At 40.4% G+C, this 10,496-nt stretch overlaps 1 protein-coding gene across 1 annotated transcript in view; it reads right to left on the bottom strand.

The window, feature by feature from the left end:
- Nucleotides 1-10,496, bottom strand: part of dner (delta/notch-like EGF repeat containing) — a 39,706-nt gene that overhangs the window by 11,088 nt on the left and 18,122 nt on the right. Inside the window, exons 6-12 of the mRNA XM_017465709.3 lie at nt 9,702-9,855; nt 9,374-9,487; nt 6,131-6,361; nt 5,614-5,736; nt 5,346-5,459; nt 5,141-5,272; nt 985-1,231 (exon numbers count right to left, since the gene is read on the bottom strand). Coding sequence (XP_017321198.1) covers nt 985-1,231; nt 5,141-5,272; nt 5,346-5,459; nt 5,614-5,736; nt 6,131-6,361; nt 9,374-9,487; nt 9,702-9,855 — 1,115 coding nt within the window. The remainder of the gene's footprint in view (nt 1-984; nt 1,232-5,140; nt 5,273-5,345; nt 5,460-5,613; nt 5,737-6,130; nt 6,362-9,373; nt 9,488-9,701; nt 9,856-10,496) is intronic.

Below are 10,496 nucleotides of genomic sequence, written 5' to 3'. Positions count from 1 at the left end.
CGCACTATGAACACAATGGTTCGAGTGGCCAAAAAATCTCCAAGGATCACAGCTGGAGAATTGCAGAAGTTAGTTGCGTCTTGGGGTCAGAAAATCTCCAAAACTACAATCTGAAGTCACCTATATCACCACAAGTTGTTTGGAAGGGTTTCAAGAAAAAAGCTTCTCATCCAAAAATAAACTCAAGCATCTTCAGTTTTTCAGACACTACTGGAACTTCAAATGGGATTGGGTTCTATGGTCAGATGAAACCAAAATACAGCTTTTTGGTAATAAACACCAGAGGTGGTTTTGGCGTACACAGAGAGGTAGCCATATGGAAAAGTACCTCATGCCCACAGTTAAATATGGTGGTGGCTCTTAAATGTTTTGGGCTGTTTTTCTGCCAGAGGACCTGGACATTTTGTTAGGATATATGGCATCATGGACTCTATCAAAAATCAACAGATAGATATTAAATAAAAACTTGACTGCCTCTGCCAGAAAGCTTAAAATGGGCCATAAAACCCATAGAAAACCTGTGAGGTGAACTGAAGAGGAGAGTCCACCAGCGTGGACCTTGACATTTGAGAGATCTAGAGAGATTCTGTATGGAGGAATGGTCTCAGATCCTTTGCTATGTATTCTCCAACCTCATCAGGCATTATAGGAGAAGACTCAGAGCTGTTATCTTGGCAAAGTGAGGTAGCACAAAGTACTGACTAAAAGGGTACCAATAATTGTTGGCACACCTATATTTAACAAAGCTATTTTTTTGATAAACCTGTGTTTTGTTTGCAATTGTTTGATATCCATGAGAGCAGAGTATTTTTGTGAAGTTTTTAAAGAAAAAATCAAAAGGTTAATCAATAAACAATTTTTCACAACCTTCTTTGCTCATATTTACCAATGGTGCCAATATTAGTGGAGGGCACTGTAGATATGTATGTATGTATAAAAATAGTGTGTGTGAAGAGATAAGTATATGTGATGTGTATGATGTACCGAGCGTGGCGTATGGAGGCGAGGGCATTGCTGAAGTCACTGTCGATGCTACGGCAGTTATAAAACTCCTGATAGGCATGACGAGACGATGCCTGATACTCGATACGGCTGATGCGGCAGATTCCAACGATGAGGATGATGAGCATAAGGACGAAGGCTACACACAGTGCGCCGATGATGATGTAGAGAGAGTGACGTGGCATGCTAGGGAGAGAATCAACTGTACGAGATGCCTTCCACTGCAGATCTGGTGATCAGTATAAAACAAATAATTAAAGAAATATAATAGCTACAGTAATACACTTGCATAATGATAAACAGGAGGTCTTGTCTCTTCCAGAAACATATCAAATCTAGAAACAATACAGTTTTTTTGCACATTCTTGTATTTATAACAAAAAACAAAAGCTAACCAAGAAAATCCCTTAACTCTTCTTCTTTGCTTATTTTTGAAAACAACTCTTCCATAAAATCTCTTACATTATCATGTTAGCCATTATATGCTGAAAGGAAATGGCTGCAAGGAAAAATAGATAATTTTTTCATATACTTCTGATCAACAATGCCTTGTTCTTCTGATAGCTGCCATGATGAAATTATGAACATGCTAGCACTGGCAGCAGAGGAAGCAATGTAACATGACAACAGTAGTGGATTATACAGTTAAAGGGTTTTCAGTGCAGTCCACCTCTCCTATCCAAAGTGAAGTGGCTGCAAAATCCGACCTACATTTAAGGTGGAGTCACAGACATCATATGGTTGAGAACCACAAGAGTAAAGAACAAGAGACCATAGTGGATGGAAATGCATTTCAATCTGTACTTTGAAAATGTCCGTTTTAAGGTAACTATCTGATCATACACCGTGACTATTTGAATTCTTTTCCCCCTATCAGTTTTTTTTTAAGCATATCTTTGTATATACTATGAATAGATATGTTTTATATATGTGTATAGAAATGTTCATAGGTATTAGTAGTACAAAGTCAAAAGACATTCTGTGTGTAAAACTGAAGTGGATATATGCACTGGAAGTATATTAAATGAGGAAAACAAACGTGTCCAAATACTTTTTCCCCTCACTTTATATGAATGCACTCTAACACTTTACCTCATTATATTAAGAAATTCATACTGAATTACAGCTTTTTGGCATTAGATTAATGACTCATTACATATTTATAAGTATAGCTTGCATTTATTATAGTACATGTTCCTAGGAAACAATTTTTTGCATTTAAATAATAAAGTATATTTAATATACTATTTAGAGTGTAACGGTTAAAAGAGACTGCAAGGTGATGTGAACTGCATATGTGAAAGATATTCAAATAGTGCTGAGCAGTGAAGTTAGCGGCGTACAGAGAAGCTGTACAGTTGTGCCTCCAAGGCGGCAGGGGGAGGGGGTTATTGGGGGGGAGGGGGTTATTGGGGGGGGGGGGGGCATGGCTCCCCTACAAATATTGACCCCAATCCAACCTGACAACTTTTTACATTTAACAAAAGGGTAGGGAGTCCTCTCAGATCCAGAACTGAAAGAATCGACCATCATGAACAAAAAATACCTTGTTATGAACGGCAGGGTCTACTTTTTGTCTTTGTACAAGAGTGAATAAACTTCTTGTGTCAGAGTAGTGCATTTTGGGGGGTTTGGGCCAACAGCGGAACTGGAGCTTGTACACCTAGGACATGGTGATCAGAATCCACTGATATGATGTAGTTGCTGGCCCTGAAGCATCCCGCCCACAGCCCAAAGGTGGGCTCTGTGGAATTTTTTTCGACATGGGATGCCACCCAAGGTTGGCTCAACCCAAGGAGTGGACTGTGGTACCTGGGCATTTGTTAAGTTAACCACCATGGTTATGCATATGGCTCTAATGAGGCCTGCGAACCTTCAGAGGACATTGGAGCATTGGTTAGACCTGTCGTAATCTGTTTTGTGCAATTCCTAAAGGCTGAACTCTCTTCTCTAGGGCTTCTTTGGCTGCAAGCCCAAAGAGTAGCCATGGTACACGGGGCAAACTTTTTTGCAGGGTTGCTTTGCATGCTTCGAGCAGTGTGGACTGTGCCAGGCAAACCTGATGCAACATGTAAACCACTTCCGCACATGCCATCTTTCGGACCATGTGCGGAAGTGAGGTGGAGCGACTGGCCTCTACCATCTGGGGCAGGCAGGGTTGCTAGCCAGGGTTGTGAAAAACGTTCAAGGTGGGTTTGTTTGTTTTTTTAAGAGTGAGCCAATGAACAACAACGATAACACTCTAAGTGATCTTGGCCACCATGGAGTGTAATCTACAGTACCAAGCTAAGCTTGCAAACAGAGCTTGAAGAGAGAAGTCACAGGTTCAAAGGGATCTGACAGAGAATTATATTGATACCTCACTTGTGGCAAAGAGAAAGAACAGGAGAAACACACAGGAGTCTATCACAGCTTTGGAGAACAGAACAATTGTAGCTCCAACTGTAGATACAAGCTGTAACGGCTAGCTCTAAACTCCACACAGAGGACAGTTAAATAAAATAAAAGATATAACATGGTGTAAAGGTATTTATAGCAAATGCTATTTCACTCTCACTTTGTGACTTTTTTTGTGATTGTTGAAGGTCTCGGCATGCATGCACATTTGTACTAAAGGATACCTAGAAGGGGTGAAATAGAGCCGCACAAACAGTTCACAAATAAAAAGCTAAATAATAATAATAATAATAATAATAATAATAATAATAATAATAATAATAATAATAATTTATTCGGGAACTGCGGAAACTTTTTATCCATGAACTGCCTTCTCAAAAAAAGATGGACACTGTTTTTCAACACTTGCTGCTACCACTAGGTGTCAGCAATCCCCTAAACATCTGCTGCACTAACACAAGCAACACCACCACTACATCAATATTACATAGAAGAAAGCTGCACTTCACTTCACTATGATCGTAGTTACATGTAGTAACTGCCGAGTACGGTGGGTTTCAAATTCAAAATGTCTATTGTCATAAACTGATCACTAATGCTATGTACGATTTTTCAACTTCAAACCAGACAGTGGTAAATATACTATAGGTTCACGGTATTTTGCTCAGTGTTTCGAAATATGGCTTCATGAAAAATATCAATAATCATACCGATATTTTAATTATTCATAATACTTTTTATGAAATGATACGGTAATAAAATAAAAGCTATAATATGATGTAAAGTTTCTAAGCTTTAAAAGGTACTGGGAGATGTCCATATGCAACCTGTATTTCTCAAACTATGCTGTTATTTATCAAATTTGAAAATGTTCAAACACATTTTCAAAAAGTTTTGTCAGAAAAAACATAATGAACTCTTTCTCTTTTGTGTTTTTTATGTACTCTTTTGTATTCCAAAAATGTACATGACACACCCACACACACACACACACTTTCATGTTCTAGCTACAGTACACCAATTAACCATACAATTTATTGCTTTATGGTGAACGCCTTTTTATTTTATTTATTTTAAATCTCACTTTTCAAAATCTACAAACAAACATGTCTGAAGAATTCATGCTAAAATGATTTTGTAGATTTTACTCAAGCATAAAACAAAATATTATACTGGTTCTCGATCATATTTTTGAAGGAATCGCTTTTGCTTTACATTAAGGGTTACTTTGCATCCTGTGAATACAGGAAAACAAGCAAACATTCTGTAATACAACTTTAATGGATACCAGCTATTATACGTTTGTGGTGTGCCACCCCAAGATTTGGTGTACCCTGTCTGGCCACCCCACTTTAAATTTTCTGGAGGCGCCATTGGCTGGCCCACATGAGACAACTTCAGCTTGGCACTGAGTCACACATTGAGCACTGAGATACACCTTCCTTTCCCTTTATTCACCAGGGTCTACACTTTGCTTTCAATTTGTCAATCTGGCTCTCTTTTAACGACCACCCTCACTGATACTGTTCAGCCTTCCTCGCCGTCTAAACTCTATGCATTGTTAGCCATTTTGATTTCATAAGTTCAGCTGTTAATTCATTCTGTGTGTTAACCAACATATATATAAGAGAGCTGCTACTTACACACACACACACACACACACACACACACACACACACACGCACACACACACACATATACTGATGAGTCACAGATTAATCAAGTTAAAGATTTAACTTACGGATCTCACAGGCCCCACCCACCCAGCCAGGTGGGCAGTGACAGATGAAACTGTCTGACTGGTCAATGCAGGTGCCACCATGATGACATGGGTTGCTCTCACACTCATTAATGTCAGTCTCGCAGTTCTCACCTTAGGAAAGAGCGAAAGAGGGGGAGGTAATTCTCTCACACACAGTCACACAAACACACACACACACACTCACCTGTGTATCCAGGTGCACACACACAGGTCGCATTGCTCCGCCTTCTTTCACACTGACCTCCGTTCTGACACTGCAGTTTCGCACATGGGTCTTTATAAATCTCACAGTGTCTCCCTATAAAACACACACACACACACACACACACACACACACACACATCACAATGCAAACATGATACAGTTACAAGTATATTACTGTAAGGTGTGCGCACACACACACATTCAGTCAACACCAAATGCATTACTGTAAAGCAGACTTAAATGTGTACCTGTGTACTGTGGCGTACATACACACTCATAAGCATTGATCAGATCCCGGCAGGTAGCAAAATTTAGACATGGAGCGGAGAGACACTCGTTATACTCCTCCTCACAATACAACCCATGATATCCTGGGAGAAAAACAGAGAGAAGGAAACAGAGTTTGAATAAATGTTGCCTTATGTAAATATACTTTTCCCCTCAGGGTGTGTGGGAAAAGTGTACTTTTTTTTTTTGTTACCCCAAATGTGTGTGTCTGTGTGTGTGTATACATGTATATGCACTGTGCTGTGAAAAAGTATTTTCTGATTTCTCCTGTTTTTATGTATATCTCATATTAAATACTGTTAAATCTTCAAACGAAATACAACCTGAGTAAACCCACAGTTTATAGTGAGCAGTATTCACATAACATTGTTTAGTAAGATAATGATCATCATCTAAAAAAATCTCAAATTTACCCCATTTAACTTGTGATAAAATTGTCAGCCCCAACTTCTAGTGTGTGTGTGTGTGTTGTCTTACCTGGCACACACAAGCACCTATAGCTTGTGCCGACATTGCGACATACACCATGTGCACATGGGTTGAGTGAGCAGAAATCGACAAGCTGAGTGCAGGTGTGTCCGGTGAAACCAGGAGAACAGGTGCAGCTGAAGCCCTGTCCACCGGCCTGAAGATAACATGTCCCATTATTGTGACATGGACCAGAAGCACATGGGTCAACTCTTACCTCACAGACATTTCCTTTATAACCTGCAGAATGAGTGAGAGTGTGAGAGAGAGAGAGAGAGAGAGAGAGAGAGAGAGAGAGAGAGAGAGAGAGAGAGAGAGAGAGAGAGAGAGAGAGAGAGCACTTCAGTAAAACTGTGAATTTTTGCATTATTGCTGAGGCCATGGCTTCTCTGGGGAAAGTGGTAGGACGAGAAGATTAAAATAAGCAACTAGGTGACACAGTTAGCAAGTACAGGAGACAGAAATGGAGCATAAATCAGGACAGAGTCAAAATTGGCTGCTCATTCTACCTGGGAATTAAAATAGGTATTAAAAGGAAGATTATTTTAGAAAGGTCGCAGTAGTGTTTTATAGCTGAGTCAGTGTTTTATACCATCCTGTCTTGGTTAATATAAAAGTGATGGGATAAATGAATCACTTTACTGAATCAAACAAACCTATTTTAAGAAATCAGTTTTATGAATCACATTTTGTGGAGAAATTTAGTGATTTAGTATTTTCTAGTTACAGCACATATAGCATCCAGCTGTGGGCCACTTCAGGCAGTGATGCGGCATTGCTTGCCTTCTTTTGGCCCGGACAAATTGGATATGAGCCTGAAGAGGCCCATATGTAAAATAGCAAATATGGCCCAAATATCCCAAATCACAAGTAGGCGTTTTTGGGCAAAGATGCAATTATGGCACAGTAATCACTGTCGAATCTGGATGTGAACCTAAAGTGGCACGCATATGACATAGCAAATATTGCCTGAATACATTACACCAAATTACACTACATTACGCCAAATTTGGACCAGTTTTTGCAAATGTATGGCATAGTCAGCATTGGCTAACCAGGATGTGAGCCTAATGTGGCCCACATTTGACATGCTAAATGTAGCCCAAATATTTTTTAACAGTATTAGGCCATTTTAGGTAAAGATGCAGCACAACTGGTACTGGGAAATGTGAGTGTGAGCCTAAATTGGCCCATATATAATGCAACAAATACGGCAGAGTTATCTTAAAACATATCTGGGCCAGTTTTGGCAAAGATCTGGCACAGTAAGCACTGGCTAATATGGGTGTGAGCCTCAAGTGGCCCACATATGATATGGCAAATATGGCCCAAATCATTAATAACAATTTGGGCCACTTTTGACAAATATACAGCACAGTCAGCATTGGTTAAGCAGCGTATAAGCCTAACATGGCTCAGATTTGCTCAGAATGGCCTAACATGGCTCAGATTTGACATGACAAATTTGCCCTAAATATCATAAAACATACACGGGCCACGTCTGTCGTAGAGGCAGCACTTTTGACAAAAAGGCCCACATTTGAAATGGTAAATATTGCTTGAATATTTTTCAACAACATTGAGCTATTTTTGAAAGGGTGCACGTCATGTCACAGCAAACAGCGACTCCGTTTCTCATAATACACCTCAGCCTACAAACAGGGCCGCCGCAAACTACAACTCACAAACCAACACACAGATGTGCACCTTCTCTAGAATACTAATCAGGCACACCTGTTACCAATCATACAGACATCATCCTTTAAAGAGACTGTTCTTCCATACAGACTTTGCGAAGTATATGCTCAGTTACCATTGTCTCTGTCTATACTTCTTTGTTGTTGTTTCTCTGGTTTTGATTCTGTTTTGCCCTCAACTTTGATTATCTGCTTAACCTGTTCCAGTCTGTTTGCATGATCGCCTGACCTTTGCCTGTCTTCATGTTGGATTGTTGATTTCTCATTAAAGCTGCCACACCTGCAATTGCTTCTGTCTCAGCCTCCATTACATGACAATGCAACACAGTTGGTACAGACTAATCTGAATGTGAGGCAATATGTGACATATCAGTTGTGGATTGGGCTGCCCTGCGATTGACTTCAGAAGTCAGATCAGAAGTCTATTCAGGAAAATTCTCATTCTAAAAGCAGAACTGTTACAATCATCGTTTATTTTTATTCTTTTAGGCATTTCTCCTTTAGACAGGCACAGGGGAAAGAGACAGGAAATACTGTATGTTGAATATTGTTGATGCAAAATTCACTTACTTACATGGATATTCAGTCAACGGGTCACCAAACAAGTTTTAATGGCACACCATGCACACACACACACAGGATCAGACATTACACACGTCTACTTGATTATGTATTTGGCTGAGATTACTATATATATAATATATATACATTTTGTGGCCCAGATAAGGTACAGTTATGGTTAATTTGGTTCGTTCTTGGCTGACATGAAACCATGCTGTGATCTGCTTGTGGGTCAGATCGGGTAAACATGACCAAACCGTCAAAGTGCCATAATTCCATGCAGTGTTTGGACCAGATGAGGAAACGGAATGTGGGCCAGAATAAAAACAAACTGTGGCCCAGATTAGGGTCAGTTGTTGTTTATTTGGTTTGTTCTTGGCTTACATGCAGCATTGCTATGGCTTGTTTGTGGCCCAGATCTGGCAAACAGGAGCGGACCACACAAGTGCCATCATTCCATGCTGCACGTGGGCCAGAAAAAGTGCCGGATCTTGGCCGGATCTGGGCCAGAATCAAAATGAACTGTTGCCCTATTTGGGTCAGTTCTGCTTTATGTCTTTTGTTCTTGGCTGACATGCAGCATTGCTTGCTTGTGGCCCAGATCTGACAAACATAAGCGGACCACCCAAGTGCCATCATTCCACGCTGTACGTGGGCCGGATGAAAGTGTCAGGTGTGGACCGGATCTGGGCCACAGCAATTTTGCTATCTGGGTGGTGGTTCAGGTGGTCAGTGGAGTGAAATAGGTAAATTTTTTACAGTAAGTAAATGCAAGTTGGTTAAAAACAGTGCTGTTTTCAAATAAAACAGCGAATGTAGAACGATTTTCAACCAATCAGACTGTAGGCAGGACTGTCAAATAATTGCTCATGTGTCACACCATTTGTTCATGGGAGTGAATTGATTTGAGTCCATTTCTGAACAAGAGTGTCTTTCAGGAAGTGTGAACTGACCATTTTGAGAAGCACATTTGTATATAGTCTGGACTGCGTACCCTCTGTGCAGGTGCACTGTGGGCCGTTCAGTGTATTTGTGCACGTTGCTCCATTTTTGCAGGGTTCTGAGGTGCAGTGATTTACCAGAGACTGACAGTTCTGGCCTTCAAACCCTGTAACACACACACACACACACACACACACACACACAGGCAGGAAAGGGCCAATAAACATTTTTGTTTATCATAAACCAGTTTCAACCAGGCTTACTAGTGTTAGCTCTTTCGTTTGATTCATCTGCCTCTCTAAGTATCTTCTTTTCAGTCACTCTCTGTTTAATCTTGTCCCTTTTGCGGCACAGTAATGTTATCGTTCTAACAAACACACCTGGCAGACAGTTACAAGTGTAGTCATGTCCCTCGTGTCTCTGCATGATGTCACTGCAGGTCCCATTGTTTTCACATGGGTTCGTGTAGCATGCGTCAAATTCCTCGCAGAAGATTCCAGAATATCCAACATCGCACTGGCAATAAAATGTGCTCTGTAACATGTACACACACACACACACACACACACACACACACACACACACACACACACACACCATATATTCCAAAGCATATACTATAATGATAATTCTCAATATAGTATACAGTATCTCACAAAAGTGAGTACACCCCTCACATTTTTGTAAATATTTGATTATATCTTTTCATGTGACAACACTGAAGAAATGACACTTTGCTACAATGTAAAGTAGTGAGTGTACAGCTTGTGTAACAGTGTAAATTTGCTGTCCCCTCAAAATAACTCAACACACAGCTATTAATGTCTAAACCGCTGGCAACAAAAGTGAGTACACCCCAAAGTGAAAATGTCCAAATTGGGCCCAATTAGCCATTTTCCCTCCCTGGTGTCATTTGACTTGTTAGTGTTACAAGGTCTCAGGTGTGAATGGGGAGCAGGTGTGTTAAATTTGGTGTCATCGCTCTCACACTCCCTCATACTGGTCGCTGGAAGTTCAATATGGCACCTCATGGCAAAGAACTCTCTGAGAATCTGAAAAAAAGAATTGTTGCTCTACATAAAGATGGCCTAGTCTATAAGAAGATTGCCAAGACCCTGACACTGAGCTGCGGCACGGTGGCCAAGACCATACAGCGGTTTAACAGGACAGGTTCC

Source organism: Ictalurus punctatus, chromosome 4 (genome assembly GCF_001660625.3).
Source record: "Ictalurus punctatus breed USDA103 chromosome 4, Coco_2.0, whole genome shotgun sequence".
Lineage (NCBI taxonomy): Eukaryota > Metazoa > Chordata > Actinopteri > Siluriformes > Ictaluridae > Ictalurus > Ictalurus punctatus.
This window is presented reverse-complemented; position numbering and strand designations above follow the sequence as displayed.